Genomic DNA, 17,617 nt, shown 5'->3' on the forward strand with positions numbered 1-17,617 from the left:
TTACTGGCTTACATTTAGTACACATTCACAAGTTTCCTGTATTTTATTTGCATTGAAAGCATGAAGACTCAGTTTAACACAACTCTAAGGCCAGGATTTTCCTGAGGACCATATGTTCAGTCCAACAGGACTACATCAGCAGCATCAGTCCTGGCTGGGAAGGGCAGAATAGAGAAGATAGGACAGTGGGAGAATCCAGACATCTAGACTTGCCTTTCTATTTCCTCCCATGCTAGGAGAGGAATGGAAACAACCTTTTTTCTCTCCATCTCTGCCCTATTCCTATTCAGTGGAAGATTCTTCACTAGGGTGGTCGCTGCTGGGCTGCTTTAAGAGGTGAGCTATAGGAGAAATTGTCCTAATTCCCAGGGCCTTCCCTGCAGTCATTAAACCTTGGGCATGAGAGCATTGTCACTCTCGATAGAACTCACTTTCCTCACTTATAAATTCCCCAGATGTTCTCACCTTGACTCTATGAGCCCACACTCGGGTTAAGAAATAACAGGAGGAGAAAGAAGAGCTGGCCACAATATATAATATTTAATAATTCAAGCTCTGAGGCTCCATCCCATTGCAGTCAATGGTGACAGTCACAGTCACAGGGGTGCTTTGGTAGTAACACTTATTGGGGAAGACTATGTCTCCAATTAGCTGGCAGACAGCGAATTTCCAAAGCTCACTGCTCTGGTGACATTTGTTCTCCTTACAAGGAATGCGTGGGGAGACACACATCGCTTTGACTTCATCTAGGTTTTCATGGATAAAGGTGTGTTGCACTCTACAGATGCTCTTTGGCTGACAAGTTTTCTGGGCCTTCATGACAAACTGGACCTGCCTCAAGTGGAGCACACCCTCCTGGTGAAAGGGCTCCTCAGCCTCTGATTCCTCCTCACCCTTAACTTCATCTTCTCTGAGAAAGGCCTCTGCCAATGACGACTCCATGGAATCCAACAACAGCATGTCATTGTCACCAGCTTCCTGGGCTTCCGGGGTTTTGGTGAGATCCATATCTTCAGCCGCCTCCTCCCAGGAGTCACTGGCCCAAAGCTGATTCAGCAGCTCCTGACTGTCATCTAGGACTGCTGGAGCCAAGCGATGGCCCCACCCCAGGCCCAGGAACAGCAGCACCACGGGGAAGAATGGGAGAACTGTCTTCATCTTTCCTATGGCAAAAGAGAGGGTGAATTTAGGGAGCTGAGGAGGGTGGTGGGAATCTCCTCTGAAAACACTCTCCTCATCTGGTCAGTTGGTGTCCTTGCATCTTGATCTATGACAAAGTAACTCTTCTCTCTTTATGCTTCACATTTTCCTAACTCTTCTTCCTGTCATACCTGGCCTGAGGCATTCCATGTCTGTCTCCTCCCCTCCCTATTCCCTGTGATGTGGTTTCTGCAGAAATAGGGTCTAATTGACATGGTAGACATCAGGGCTGGCTAGAGCTGGAAATGAACTGGACTTGGGTCACATGCACTGGTGACCTTGGTGGGGAAAGATGGGCATCATTAGGCACTTCCTTTGAATAGCAATGAGCTGCAAGGTCCTTCAGTGTTAAGCCAAGATGGCCCTACATACACTTGTCTGGAATAAGAGTCAAATCTCATTCTAGTGAAAAAGCTGTGGGAGCTTGAACTCCAGGCCTCTAAGGAAAGGTCACAGCAGGTAGTGGAACCCATCAGCCAAGGAACAGTCCCTCTTTCCCTCCCCTGTCACCTGGGTCAAAAGGACTGGCCCCTCCAGGTGCTGAGACTCCTCTAAAGTACTAGATACTACAAAGTGCCAGTGGAGGAAACAACCAAGCCATGGGAACAAGAGAGCTCGTATGCTTAACATGAAAGGCTTAGACCAGCTGATCCTTATGACCCTTTACAACTTCCAAGAGGCTAGGAAGCCATTTTAAGGCCATTCCTTAGAATTTTTCCCAAAGTTCCCTTGCTGTCCCCCTCCTCCATAAACAATGTCAGGCCCCTGAGTCAAGTCTGGGGAGAGACAATGAAGATGCCTGCTTTGACATGCCTTGGAGCCTTGACAAGATCTTAGAGGAAGAGGAGGAAGAGCAAAAGGAGGAAGACAAGGAGGAGGAGGAAGAGGAGGAGGAAGAAATAGCTCACAAAGAACTTCACATGTTATCTCATTGGATCCTAATAACCCAATGAGGTAGGTGCTGTTAAGAACCCCATTTTACAGATGAGGAAAGGGAGGCAAGATTACAAACTCAGGTCTGCCTGAGTGCAAGTCCAGTGTTCTGTGCCCTTTGCCACCTAGCTGCCATGACAGGTCCCTTTTGCAACTGAAGAACTAGGAAAGTTTCTCCTTCTCTTCCCAATGAAGTTTGAATTGTAGCTGCTCCCAAACAGCAGAGTGAATCTGAAAAGGACTGCCTGAAGAATCAGCTTCCTGATTTGTCCTAAAGACAAATGAGCAAGTAGCCACTGAGCTCTTAGTCACACCTGCACACACTGGCCCTGCCATACAGGCCAGTATTTCCACATCTCATTTCTTGTACTCCCCTAATTCTCATGCTTTCCCAATTTATTCCACGTACACAGGTTTGGACATAGCTGTTTGCTTATCGTCTCTCCCATCAGTCTGTCTTTTGCCTTCTTTTGTAACCCAGAGCTTAGCACAGTGCCTAGCATATTTACTAACAGACCAACTTACCTAAGCACCCAAAAGGCTTCCAAGGCTCCCTTCAACTAGAATCTTCACCCCAACCTTACAAGGTCAGATTCCTTCCTCCTGGATCAGTTGCCTGGTGGCTGAGCTACAGAAAAAGGTGCATCTCCCTTAAATATAGTCGTGCTCCACCAATCTTTGAGCACCCTCCCAGCTAGCCTTTGTTCCAACCCACACACAGAAATTCTATGAAACGGGGCCACAAAGATCCTGGAAGCTATCCAAACACCAAGAAAGGAAATAACCCAGGATTGGAGGAGGCCAGGTAGCTCCGTTCCATTAATGGGCTGTTCTGCTCCTTGCTTACGCCCACAGCCCTGCTGCATGTAGCTAACCTGAAGTTGGCCAACCAGATCTGACCATTTTCCATCTCTTTCAATTCTTGTTCATTTAACTCTTTCCTGGGATCAAACAACTTAGACACATGGTCTTCATTTGACTCAACTGGCCATCATGATTATTTGGCTTTCCATTTCAGGGAAGCAAGTACTTAGATTACTCTTCTAGACTATGTGTGAATCGACATAGTCCTCTCTTATTAATATTGTCTTCATTACATAAAAGAATCTTTTTTATCACCTAATCAAAAACTTGTTTCCATAATGCCACCCTGATTCTTCCTATCTAATCATTTGGTCCCAGGTAAGAGAAGTGCCAAAGCAGGATACCCTGTGCAGAGCCAAAATGACCAATGTTTTCTTCATGTCCAGAACAAGAATGACAAAACTCAGTTGGACAAAATGGGATAAAAGCACATTTGGATCAACTTGAAAGGATTATTGATCCTTGGCTATTGGGTGAAGACAACACTCTACAGGAAACATCCCCCGTCTTCAGGGGAAAGCAGGGATGTTTGTTCTCTCCTCCACACCCACTAGCCCTGTTGCTTGAGGTGGTGCTACTTGAACTGTAGGATACTGCAGGAAGGAATTCCTGCACCTCGCCCCTTCACAGTGAAGGTCTTCAACCAAGCTCCTCAGAAGGACTCACTTGGATTTGAGGAGATGAGGAAAGCACCTCAGCCTCAGTTTCCTCACCTCCTTCTCTGCCATACAAGGGTTTGTGAACTGCAGAGAGCCAGAGGATTTGGACTTTCTGATTGGTGTCCTACTCTTAGCACTGTTTCTGGGATAGCATATGGCAGTTTCTGTGTCAGGGGCCAAAGATCAACTGACTGTGGTAGGAAAAGTCAGATTCAGTGCTAATGGATGTGAGGGTAAGGTCAGAGCAGGCCCTAGAGTGCCATCCCACCATCTCCCTCCCAAGCCTTCATTGGGCCCCAAACTTCCCTGTCCCACAAGCAGGGTCACCTTCCCAGCCCCAGCCCCAGCCCCGTGCCCAACTCACAAGGTCAGAGGGCACTTAACAAATGTTGGAGTCTTTGAACTGAGTGGAGCCCTTGTACTTCCCTTGGCCCTGGGTCATTGTTCCCAGTTGGAAGGAGGGACCAAACCATCATGGGAGGCAGAAGCTTCTCAGGGTAGGGGATGGTCTCTAGAGAGTGGAAGGCCCAGGGGTGCAGGCTCCCCTGGCAGTGCCAGCAGTGAACTGACTGCAAACCAGAAGAGGCCTGCCACCAGGAAATGAACAGACCCTTGAGCAGCTGGAGTCTTTTCTGGCTTGGCTCACCCACCCTCACAAAGACTGGTCTCCTTGCACAGAACTTTCCCGTTTAAGTCACTTAATTCTTAGGCTCTGTCCCCTCTGCTGCATGTGAGGGTGGAAGGGGTGTTGGCCAAGGGAGTTTGTGTCAGGCATTCACCTTGAAGCGCTTGCAGGGCAGTGTGCCCATGGTGGAAAACACCTCCTCAGGGAGGGCATGGGGACACTCCCTTCTGAGGGGGGGTGAGGCCTCAGGTGTGCATGTGGCTGCACCAAGATGAAGGGGCTTCTTGGGAGCCCCTCCTCAGCACCTGCTAGGGGGTGGGGTCTGGGGTCCGGGGCTGCCCCAAGAGGGCTCCTTTGTGTCCAGGAGGCTTGGGAGAATGGTCTTTGGGGAGAAGAGCTGCCTTCCTGCCCACTTACAAGAATCACCAGCCAAGCCTGAGGAGCCTTCTGGTCCTTTCCCCCCAGAGTACAGTGTGTGGAATGTGAGCAGGCAGTGTCTGTAGCGATTTCTCCTCCTCCTCCTTCCTCCCTCCCCCACCCCAATTATTAATGGTTCCCATGGTGCTCAGGGGAGTTACATCTGTTTGACTACAGCTTTCTTCCCTTTTTTCTAGTAGCAGAGGGCCTGTTAGGCCAGTAACCAGGGCACCTGCCAGAGAGGAGCAGAGCCGACCTGTGCAGACACACACACACACACACACACACACACACACAGCCCAAGACGGGGATGGTGGGCAGTGTTCCTGAACTCCTGGCCCCCCTTCCCCCCCACCCCCCACCCCCTATTCAGAGGAGGAGCATTTCTTGGAAAGCACAGACCCGGCCAGGCTGCATTGTTGTCTCCTAACAGAAAAGGGAGATTGTCTAGGCGGTACTGGTCTGCTGGATTGCCTCCATGGTAACCAGAGTCTGAGAATTCAGAGACTGGACCTTTTAGAGAGAAGAGGTTTCCTGAGCAGTGTGCCTCTGCAAGAAAAAAGATCACTCCCATGGCTCCTCTAGCTAGAGGAGCCGCAGCAAGGGGACTCAATTTAGGAACAAGGGAACAATCGATCAATACAGCAACGGGCATCTCCATAGCAACTATTCTGTGCCTGGGCACTGTGCCGAGCTCACCCTTTCCAAATATCATCTCCTTTGATCCCCACAACCGCCCTGGGAAGTAGGGGCTCTTACAATCCCCACTCCACAGCTGAGGAAACTGATTCAGATGACAGTGAGGTGACTTGCCCAGGGTCACCCAGCTAGTCAGTGTCTGAAACTGGATGGGGATTCGGATCTTCCTGACTCCAGATCCACTCACTGCTCCATCCACTGTGGTACCACACCTCTGAAATATCAGAGTGCTTGACATTTTCAGAGTCTGGCAATTACACTCAGCATATAACATGAGTGGCCAGACAAGGTATTAAAGCATTAAAACAAAAGTATGAGCAGAATTTAAAAAGTAGAGTACTTTGGCTCAAGAGTAGCCTTAACTAATGCTGTAGCTAACCAGTCATCCTGACTGACCAAGCGACAAATTGAAAAAACATATGAAGAAAAAGAAAAGGCCTGACAACTGTCCTACTCCCATAGACGTGCAATTCCAACTACCTAAGTATGTCTGCTTCTGCATGATCTAAGGAAACATAGCAGGGAAAGTGCCTGCAAGTTCATAAGCCAATTTATAACACCCACAGAAAATCTATAGAGAAGCCAACCAGTTGTTTTTAGTGAAATGAATCTGTTTCCCTTCCCACTGGGTTAAGTTGTATACAGAAATATCAGTGACTTACCTGGATTTATTATTATATCCTGAAACTTTAATAAGTGATTACTGATTGATTGGCAGATTGGTATAAATGCGTCCTGGCAGAAAAATATGTGTCTCACAGTATATACTGACTGTGGAAGTTTTCTGGTTGCTGCTATGAATCCTGAATGTTGTATACAGACCTCTGTTCTGTTCCTGGCTTTTTTCCTTGAGTTGTTGGGCAGGAAACACGGTATCAACCTTTCCTCGGTCCTTTCTAAAGTCATCCTGACCAGGCTGGCATTTTAATTGAGACTTGCTATGGAAATACTTAGATAACAGCCATGTACACTTAACTTTGTTGAATTTACTAATTGTTTCATCTAATTTTTAGTTAGTTCTCTAGGCTTCTTCTTTTTTTTTTTTTAGTGAGGCAATTGGGGTTAAGTGACTTGCCCAGGGTCACACAGCTAGTAAGTGTTAAGTGTCTGAGGCTGGATTTGAACTCAGGTCCTCCTGACTCCAGGGCCGGTGCTCTATCCACTGCACCATCTAGCTGCCCCTCTAGGCTTCTTTAAGGGAACCATCAGATAATATGAAAATAAGATCTCTTTGCCTATGTTTTTTTCTTCAACTTATTTTCTTCTAATACTATTGAGAACATTTCTATTATTATATCATGTCATTGTAGTAATAGTGGACACCCTTTATCTATCCCTGATCTTATTGCAAAGGACTAATTTATCCCTATAACATATCCTGGTTCTTGGTTTTAGAAAGATTTTATTTTTATGACTTTGTTATATTAAGGAAAGGACTATTTATTCTTCTACATTCCAGTGTTGTTGTTTTTTCAACAGGAATGATACTGAATTTTCTCAAAAGCTTCTTCTGCATGTATTACTATAATCATGTATTTTTCATTGTTCTTATTATTCACATTTATAGTTTTCTTACTCGTGAATCAATGTTGCATTACATTTTTTTTTTTAGTGAGGCAATTGGGGTTAAGTGACTTGCCCAGGGTCACACAGCTAGTAAGTGTTAAGTGTCTGAGGCCGGATTTGAACTCAGGTACTCCTGACTCCAGGGCCGGTACTCTATCCACTGTGCCACCTAGCTGCCCCTGCATTACTTTTTAAAAATATTTTTTACTTAATAGTATTTTATTTTTTTCCAATGACATATAAAGATTTTTTCAACATTAATTTTTATAAGATTTTGAGTTCTGAATTTTTCTCCCTCCCCACAAGCCTTCCTAAGACAGCAAGCAATCTGATATAGGTTATACAGTATAATCACATTAAACAAATGTCCACATTAGTCATGTTGTGAAAGATGAATCAGAACAAAAGGGGAAAACCATGAGAAAGGAAAAAAAAACCCAACAAAAGTGAAAATAGTATGCTCTGATCTGCATTCAGACTCCATAATTCTTTCTCTGGATAATGAGAGCAATTTTCTTGCATGAGTCCTTTGGAATTGTCTTGGATCATTGTATTGCTGAGAAGAGCTAAGTCCATCATAGTTGATTATTGTACAGTGTTGCTGTTATTGTGTACAGTGTTGTCCTGGTTCTGCTCACTTCACTCAGCATCAGTTCATATAAGTCTTTTGTGTCTCTGGCATAAGTTGGTGCTGTATAAAAAATAGTATGCCAAAGTGTCACTGATTCCACACATGCTACAAGGCAGCATAAGTCAGGAAAACTACACGTGATGACCCTGAAGTCTGGGTCAGCAAAGAAATGGTAAGAAACAGCCCAAGATGGCTACAGATGTCACCAAGATCAGTAGTGTCTTTATGCAAAGTAAAGGAAAGTAGCAGCAACTCGTGGTAGATATTTAGAGAACATGAACACTAGTCAACCTTTGTCACTTGTTTGCATTCATTTACTGTCTTTGAAAGGAGACACCACATATTGCTGGTGACTGATCACTTCAGAAGGTATGCACAAGCATAGCAGCAACCAGAAAGCTTCCACAGTCACTAAGGATTGTGAGACAATTGTTTTTCTGCCAGGATCCATTCATAGCAGTCAACCACCATTTGTCCAACATTTCTGAAGTCCTCCTTCTTATGTGCTATGAACTATGTCTTGGGGATTCAAAGAAAGGTCTTCCATTCTAATGGAGGAGATGATATGTAACCCCCCACCTCCCAAATCATGGATCTGTCACATTCTATACAGAAACATGGAAATTGGCAAATGTTTTATGAATAAGTATAGTGTGTCACAAAAGTCTTATGGGACTATATGTATATATGACCCTATTTTATTGTATATTTAAGATTTCTCTGTCTTAAAATGGTGACAAAATCTAAACTTTATGTGAATAAAATAGAAGCTAATTTTTTTTTTTAAAGCACATAGGGGGGGCAGCTAGATGGCACAGTGGATAGAGCACTGGCTCTGGAGTCAGGAATACCTGAGTTCAAATCCGGCCTCAGACACTTAACACTTACTAGCTGTGTGACCCTGGGCAAGTCACTTAACCCCAACTGCCTCGCTAAAAAACAAAACAAAACAAAACAAAACAAAACAAAAAAAAATAAAGCACATAGGGGCAGCTAGGTGGCGCAGTAGATAAAGCACCGGCCCTGGATTCAGGAGGACCTGAGTTGAGGTCTAACTTCAGACACTTGACACTTACTAGTTGTGTGACCCTGGGCAAGTCACTTAACCTTCATTGCCCTGGAAAAAAAGGAAAGCACTTAGCACAATGACTGGCACATAGGAGGGACTTGTTTCCTTCCTTCCTTCCTTTACCATGATTTTGGGCATCATACCATCATTAATCTGTTTCAGGAATCCTTGGGAATGAATTTGTAGCTAGGAAGGTTGTGAGTGTCTGTGCTTGCTCTATTGTCAGAGGCTCCAAAACACAAACTGAGTAAGTGGACATGGCTGGTGCCCAAGTGTTTCCATGGAAAGTCTCAATTCAAATGCCACCCAGGGCAGGATGACTTTTCTGGTCCTTCCCTCCCTCCACTCCCCCCTCCCGGAGGTAGTAGGCAATTGATATGGGGGGAAATGGGGTACGGGTTTGGTTAGGGGTCGGGGTTCTTAGGAATTCCTCTTTAAAGAATTACACCCTCTTGCACACAAAAGCAGTTAGAATAAGATGGTAGTTTATTTAGGGGTAAGGGAAGGGAAGGGGGGGAGGGAAACCATGAAAGAAATCCTTGGACTTCTCATGGGGAGATAGGCACAAAGCACATGGCTCAGAGGTACCAAATCTCCTCGAGCAGGAGACGGGCAGGTACTTTTATAAGGGACTGATGGGGGGAGGGGTCACCATTTGACTGTGGAAAGTTCCTTTAGTGAGGGAGGACCATCCCTCACTGGGGGTGGCTAGAGGAATTGGGTGAAGGGTGGCTGCGGATCTCAAGCCATCTCTCTCTTCAGGACGCAAAGGCTGCAGCCACACCCAAAGTTACCTCCCCAGGGGTAAGGGAGATCAGGATGAAGGGTGGGAATCCCAAGCTAGCTCAGGCTGATTTGGTTCTGCTTATCTCTCTAGGCGTATCTGTCCTCTGATTTAGTTTCTCAAGGAGAAGATTCCTTGGTGTGCCCCAGAGAACTTCTGGGGTGCTCTGCACCCTCAACCCAATTTCATGTGGGTTGTACATGTGCATGTGTTTAGGGCTTTCTGCAGATATGATCTCATCAGTCCTCACAACAACCCTTCGATATGATATAGGGGCTGTTATGACCCCCAGTTTATAGATGATTTTACTGAGGTAAACAGAGGTAAAGTCACTGAGCTAGTGAGTGTCTGAGGCTGGATTTGAACTCAGGTCTTCCTGACTCTGGATCCAGTGCTATCCGCTGTGCCCCACCCCCTCCATTGCCTATTATTTTGTATCTGGTTCTAGTCTACTGACCGCATGTCAAGAAGCCGTCTTTTTTGCTTGGCTGCCTAGTTGGAACGTGGGGCACCTTCCAAAAGCCTGAGTTATCCTCAGCCTTTTTTCTTTCCTACATTCTCTCTATCTGTGCTCCTGGGGAATCTCACTGACTTCTATGAGTTGAGGGGCCTTAGGGCCTTCTTCAGTCTGGGGACCTTGACTTCTGTGTTTGTTCTTTTTTTTTTTTTTTTTTTTTGGTGAGGCAGTTGGGGTTAAGTGACTTGCCCAGGGTCACACAGCTAGTAAGTGTTAAGTGTCTGAGGCTGGATTTGAACTCAGGTCCTCCCGAATCCAGGACCGGTGCTCTATCCACTGTGCCACCTAGCTCCCCCTCTGTGTTTGTTCTTTAAGGTGAAGAAGATTAATCTGGAGATATGATGGTGTCTGAGTCCGAACTGGGCTTTCTAGCCAGCCCAGCATAGATGTATGCTCCCTGTGGAGCAAGGGGTAACTGGTGCAGCAAATACTGTAAATGATGAATGTGAATGAGATAAAACTCATCTACTGGTTATGAGCATGAACTTAGCAGGAACACTGCAAGCCCTGAGGTGCTGTATGTTTTTCCTTGTCCTATTTGGAAGTAAACAACTCTCTCTAAAAGCTAATTGACTTCAAGTGGATAAATGGGACTGGGACCCTAGTCACTAGCACCTAACAGTGGGGGAAACATAGCTGATGAGGGCTTTTGCTAATAGCAGTAGAGAAAACCCCTAGAATCTTGAGGGGTCAATGTAGTCGGCCTGGCTCTGGGAGAGAGTCCATAGCAAGCTTGCTACAGTCTATGGCACGAAAAGAGGAAAGGGGTTTGAACCTTGGTCTAAAAAGCTATACCTAGGGAGCAGCTAGGTGGCACAGTGGGTAAAGCACCAGCCCTGGATTTAGGAGGACCTGAGTTTCAATCCTGCCTCAGACACTTGACACTTACTAGCTGTGTGACCCTGGGCAAGTCACTTAACCCTCATTGCCCCCACCCCCAAAATAAAATTAAAAAATTAAAAGCTAGGGGGTAGCTAGGTGGTACAGTGGATAAAGCACTGGCTCTGGATTCAGGAGGACCTGAGTTCAAATCCAGTCTCAGACACTTGACACTTACTAGCTGTGTGACCCTGGGCAAGTCACTTAACCCTCATTGCCCCGCAAAAAAAAAATAAAATAAAAAATCAAAAGCTATACCTTCACACAGTATATATGAGGTATGTGGAGGCTCTGAGCTATAATCATGAGAAGATTTTTTGATTTCCTGTTTTTATTGATTATACTACCAAAAGTTTCAATAGTGGAGACTAAATTATTTTTCTCAAGGTACTCCATTTGCCTTTTTTCTCTAGGATTAAACTGTGACATTGTAGACATGGTAACCTGATAAGGGATAGGAATGGGCAGAAGTTTTGAAGACAGAGTCAGTATTGAGTTTGCTTGTGATAGTCACCTGCCTCTCACCTACTAACCTGTGGTGCCAATAGGAAATGAATTTGGGTCGCCTAACTCTGTCTGAAGCTGTGAATGAAAGTGCCCAGCCTTTGAGATGACTACAAACTGATGTGGGTACTGAATCACTCTCTAAAGGGACACTATCAAGTGCCCACTCCTTGCCAGGCACTCTGCTAAGAACCAAGGTAGCTAATTGACTGTCACTGGATTGCAAGGTACGAGTGATCAAGTTAACATACAATAAGACTCTGAAGGAAATGTGAGTTTTCCCTCCTGTGATAGGGTTTATGAACCATCAAGCTACTGTGGTCCTTCTCCTCCATATGTTGTGCATCTTATTTCACAGCTTGCTCAACCTCTCTATTTCTTAACAAGCATTTAATCACTATAGGTGATTACAGTTTGAGGACTGCCAGGCCTCCTTCCTTCTCTCCAGGTTTTCATTATTCCTCTTTAGATTCTGCTCCTTTTGTTCTTCCCAATGAATGTCACTATTACTTTTCTTCTTCTGTACAATTCCGTTTCCTTTTGTAGTTTGGTTGTTGTGACACTAAAGATAAGAAAAGAAATGCAAGCAATCATCATTTTGATGAGATTGGCTCAGACTCTGAGCAATTAATATTTCCCCAATTAGTTATGCTTTCATTCATGTAAGGACCTCTTTGTATACTTGTATTCATATCATGATGCTGTTTCTTGGTAGGTAGATTCTCAAGGATTTTATAAGATCTCATATACTCTATGTTTTTCACTTAAACATGAAATAGATAGCTAGATCAGAGGTAGATGCTAAATAGATGAATACATGATAGTAGTGGTAGTAGGCCTCCACTAGTCGAAGACGACCATGGAGCAGCGCCTTGAAGAGCCACAGGCCAGTGTGGCTGTGCAGTCCGATACGGGAGCCGAAGCTCCTGAGTGACTTATAACTGGTAACTGCCGCATCCCGTGTTGTATCTACCCCATCAGGAGTAGCTGGAGTGTCCTCTCCAGGGCGCTGGCCTGGGCAGATCAATATGGAAAATAAGCTGTTGCCCATGCAGCAGGTTTCCCCACTCTGAGACATTGGTGGATCCAAAGGAGAGGCAGAGCCAGTACAGTTTGGCACCTGTGCCACTGCAGGAGTTGCCAGAGGGATGTGATGTCCAACATCCAACTGCCTAAGGGACTCCCGACTCCTGATTTTTCCTCGGGGTTAATTCCCAAAGCCTTTCCCATGGATGGGTATAGCCACAAGGCAGTGGAGGTTTAAGATCAGGGTTACCTTCCCCTAGGCGGGTTGCCTACCAAGGCTAATGAGCCCCACTTGCCCGAAGCGACTGGTTTTAAGGCGCCAGTGACTCACCTTCGCCCCTTCTCCTGTTGGTGGAAACAGTTCCGCCAGGAGAAGGCCAGGAGTTGGGCTACATGATAGATAGATTTATTAAGTGCTATCCCAGCACCTCTACCCTTTATTATTCTATAGTAATGAGGGTTGTAGGCACACTTTGAAGCTTCTGTACCTTCAGGGTCCACTTTCTACCAGGTTACTGGCAGTTACTGGTACTCAGAAATACATGTGCTCCGAGCTGGCCCAAGAAAGATGCTAGCTTCTGGAAAAGAGCAGCCTACCACAGAAATATATGTGTATCAGAGGGCCCCTGAATCCTTCTTCCAAGAACTTTAGCCACATTTTTAACCATCAGAGGTAACCCAGGCTGTTCTGGAATGTGTCACATCAAGCACTTTGGGGGTTTTCTCTAATTTGGCCTCTCACCACCACCAAAACAAAGAAAATAAAGACCCCCTTACAACATGAGTTCCTGCCCATTCTTTAAAATAAACTCCAATGTCACCTCTTCCACAAATCCCTGGGGCCCTGAATACAATTCAGAAAAGACTCTTCTCCACATGACTTTCACAGAGTACTTCATTCATACCCTTATTATGAACTGATGTTTGGTTTGGGGGACTGCATTATTTGCAATTTTACTAAATCACCTTTTCCCCACTAAAGTTCACTTGGTTGCCTTATGTTTGGGTGTCAGGAAGTTTATTTTATATGAAAAGTTCCGAGTGCAACATATCTATTCCAGAACTCTGTTAGGAAAAAAGACATTGTGACACCTAGATGGAGGTTGGGTTTTCTGCCTAATATTATGTTTCTTTCGATCTCTTGTTAACTTCCCGCTTCTTTAGGTTCCTGCAAATGTGGTAATTACCAGTTTCCCTTCTAGTATCTGTGGATAGACAGACAGTCATTGGGAAGAGGAGGAGTTGGAGAGAGCTAACCTTTTCTTGGGGCTTCTCCTCAATCTTTCTCTCTAAGATGGACTCAAAGCCAGACTCTTCAGTATCTCCATTCTCTTCCCCATCTCAAAGAAGATAATATTTGTACAGCACTTAGTGTGCAAAGAGCCTGGCCTATAGTAGACACTTAAAAGATGTTTGTTTCCTTTCTCTTTCTCCTCTCAGTCTGCCCTTTGCACTACCCTTGCTCCAACTTCTTGAATCCAGATGCTCAGAATCTCTTGCTTTCTTGACAGAGCTTATCCCTTTTATACAAGATACTTGTGCTTGTGTACCAGTGATATCAAATTCAAAGAGAAACAGGTTCCTCTGGGCCACATATGGGCTTAGGAAACCACAGATGAACATTATCCATGATCTATTCTATTTTATTCTGGTTCAGGCTGTGACTGTTTGAAGGTGTGTATACAGGCCCTAGGGTTCGCACCTAAACAAGGGAGCCGAATTGAGGAGGTTGGACTCTTGTCTTATAAATGTAAACACAGACCTAACTTTGTCCAAGTGTAGGATAAGATACCAGTATATGTAACAAATTAGATGGGACAGGGCATTCATTCTGTTGGAATAAGTCTTCTCTTGTAAAATTCCATCATCTGCAAGTGGGCTACCATATTTCCCAGAATTCAGAAGATTTGAAGACTTTAGAGGTCATACATTCCAGCCCCTTCATTTTTATGATGAGGCAATTGAAGCACAGAGAGTTCAGCTGACTTGGTCTGGTTCACAAAGCTAGTAAATGCCTGAGGTGGGACTCACGTCCCAGTTTCCCTGACTTGAAGTCCAGAGTTCTCTGTACTCTACATAGAGATTACCTTTCTATCTAAACATTTGCAGTTCCTTCTACCAGTCCCCATGTGGCATAATTTCAAGTTCCTTGGCCACCCTCATCACTTCCAATTTAGCCATGACCCAATGTGGGCAAATCAGGTCATAGTATAACCAAATGATCATTCTACTTGTTCTGGAATTATGCTTTTCTGAAGACAACACCCAAATTGTTCTCCCATGGCAAATGAATGTCCCCAGAAATGACCCTACCACTACAAAGTACAACCACTTATACTGTTTCTACCCACAAATCAGTCATCCCCCAAATTGTTCCTCCTTGCTGTCCTCAAGCCACTCCCCTAACATTACTGGTGATAGAAATGCAATCGTGTTAGCTCCCAAGGTTACTGATGGATGGCTTCTCATCTGGCCCATTCATAACCCACTTATGCCATAATGGAAGGTCTCAATTGCCTCATTTTCTTTCTTCAGGTCACTCAGGCCTACTTCCTTGTACACCCCGTACTCCCCCCATCCCAGCTTTCATGATGCAAAACTGAGGTTGTCAAGAATGAATGTGTTCAAGTTTAGGACCATAATCCTATGGAACAGGATTCACATTTGGCTAAATGTGACTAAATGTGCTAAAAATGGGTTACATTACTGTGGGCCATTTTTATACCATGGACATATTTCAGAGGATGTGATTTCACACAATCTCTGAGTTTGAAGGTACCTTAGAGGTGACCTCGCTGTGTGTTGCTGAAAGCCAGTTTATTTGTTTTCACCCCAGCCCCCAGAATAGGTCATGATGCATATGTGCTAAGGCTTAACTGACCCAGAGACTGGGTGTTGCCACCCACCCATCCACTTGTTTGCTATGACACAGCTCCCCATCCTGCATCCCTCCTGGGATAACCATCATTCCAGTGGCCTACCCTGGTGATATGACAGTGCCATGTCATCCCTTTATCTAAATGCTCTACATAAGTTTGAGCCTTTGACTAGAGTACACATCCCACTGCACATCCAAGCCATCACCGTTGTGGTCCCCATCAGACAATGGGTCAGTGGGGGTCACAAGCCCATACTACTTCCCATTAATAACTGTTTTGTCAATCTCCCTATCAGTAGCAATAAAGCTTTGGTAACTAATTAGTATCCACTGGGACCCTGTCATTCTTTGTCTAAACTACCCCCTTTTCTTTGGCTTTATGCTGTACCACAATACAAAAATCTCCTTTACAGAGGAAAATTCAACCATCCTTGGCATTCACATTTCAAGTGACAGAGTGTTCAATAGTCATTTCGTAAATTGAGAATGTGACCAACAAGATTTCGCATCAGAAATTTTCCCCAGTTTCTACTAACAACAACCCACAAAGGAATTATGCACTAGCAATGCAAAATGACAGCTGTTTCCACAGGCCAGGAAAGTGCAAAAAACCCCCACCAAGGTAACAACCTTATAACAACAGTGGAGAATCTTTCATGTGCTCACTCAGCAGCCTCCAAGCTACAGCTCAGGGATTACTAGCAAACTCATAGGCTTGTGCTTTGTACTGGTTTAGAAATTGCATGATGCTCCTGTCCTTACCCCAACATCCTGTTGTAACAAGGAGAGAGAGAGGGAGAGAGAGAGGGAGAGAGAGAGAGAGGGAGACAGAGAGAGAGAGAGAGAGAGAGAGAGAGAGAGAGAGAGAGAGGGAGAGAGAGAGGGGGAGAGAGAGAGAGGGAGAGAGAGAGAGGGAGGGAGGTGTGTGTGTGTGTGTGTGTGTGTGTGTGTGTGTGTGTGTGTGTGTGTGTGTGTGTGTGTGTAATGAAGAACTTTGCTTTTCTTCTACCTTGGTCAGTGTCTAGGTTAGAGAACCTCAAGGTTTGGGGGATTTGCTGGGTCCAGCCACCACTATATCACAGGCTCAGAAAATGCCACAGATATAGACTCAGCCCAGCCAGGAAACTAGAGAAATTAGGAAACTGAGACAGGGGCTCAGCCTATGGCCTTTAAAAAACAAGTCAATTCTTTATTTTCACATATACACAGAAGACACACAAACATACAGTGAAACAAAGGTTTCTTCGGTCACATAATTTTGTTTTTCCAAGTAAGTATGAACTTAGGTGCAAAACAAGTCCAAAATGCTCTGAGCTCTCTTAGCTCCAAGAATTATATGGGAAATTAAAAATTTAAATTAAAATTAAAAATATTTGAAATAAAAAATACTGTGTCAGATGACACAAAAATACTCTCTAGATAGACTCAAGGAGGGATCCTCAGACATAGACCCTCAGAAAATAACCAGTGAAAAGTCTCCAAGTCTCGAATTTCTCCCAGTGTGGGAGAAAGCTGAAATAGCTTTGAGGTCTAGGCCCGAGTAAACCCATGATTCAAGGTGGAGGAGTCAGAAAATGAGTGATATGGGAAAATAAGGGGGGAAATGTAGAAAGCACCAAAGATCTAAAGAGGAAGGCAATTCAGTAAAAAACAAACAAAAAAACCCAAACCCTATAGCACAAGCATCTAAAATCAGCAGAGAAGATACTAAAATTAGAAGGGGAGGTGAAGACCAAGACATCCAAGAGATTTCACACTTCTCTAAAGACATAATGTAAAGCAAAGGAAATTGAATTATTATCTAATTGTCACAGGGAAATAGGTGCTGGGGGTCCTTGGGTATTTCTCTTTAAGGAATTGCAACTCTCTCACACAAGCCAATTAGAATAAAACAGTCTTTTATTTGAGGGCAAGAGAAAGTGGTCAAAGCCTGGAGGAGAGGAGATGGCATAGAGACATCTTTCTCTGAGACATCTTCCTACTCCAACAGAAGACAGGCCAAAGCTTTTATTGAGGATACATGGGGTGACCACGTGACAATGGAAAGTTCCCTTTGGGGGTGGGGTGGGGTGGGGAAAGCTTCCTGAGAGTCAGGGAGAATGATTGTCCTGACCTGTGGAGTTATGTCAGTCTCCTAACTCAGGTGGTAGCCAAGCCCAATTGACTTTCCTGCTATAGATTTCAGTCTCCCCCTACTTCTTAGGTGTGTCCCTCCTGATATCTAGTTGGCCAGTTTAAACTTTAATAATCCCAACCCCATGTCATAATGAAACACAGAACCCTGTGGGTTTCCAAGAAAGAATGAAACTATAGCAGGATATTTCAGAATAGTTTGATATAGGATGTAGAAAAATAACTAAAGGGTT

The 17,617-nt window shown here is 44.7% G+C and overlaps 1 protein-coding gene across 1 annotated transcript; it reads right to left on the reverse strand.

The window, feature by feature from the left end:
* Nucleotides 1-540: 540 nt before the first annotated feature.
* LOC122734028 (inactive ribonuclease-like protein 10) lies at nt 541-2,775 on the reverse strand. Its single transcript, XM_043974705.1, has 2 exons — nt 2,659-2,775; nt 541-1,163 (listed from the first exon to the last, which is right to left on the reverse strand). Exon 2 carries the CDS (start codon nt 1,156-1,158, stop codon nt 541-543), a length of 618 nt encoding a protein of 205 aa, XP_043830640.1. The 5' UTR covers nt 1,159-1,163; nt 2,659-2,775.
* Between the last annotated feature and the right edge of the window lie 14,842 nt (nt 2,776-17,617).

The sequence above is a fragment of the Dromiciops gliroides genome, chromosome X (genome assembly GCF_019393635.1).
Source record: "Dromiciops gliroides isolate mDroGli1 chromosome X, mDroGli1.pri, whole genome shotgun sequence".
In the NCBI taxonomy this organism is placed as follows: domain Eukaryota; kingdom Metazoa; phylum Chordata; class Mammalia; order Microbiotheria; family Microbiotheriidae; genus Dromiciops; species Dromiciops gliroides.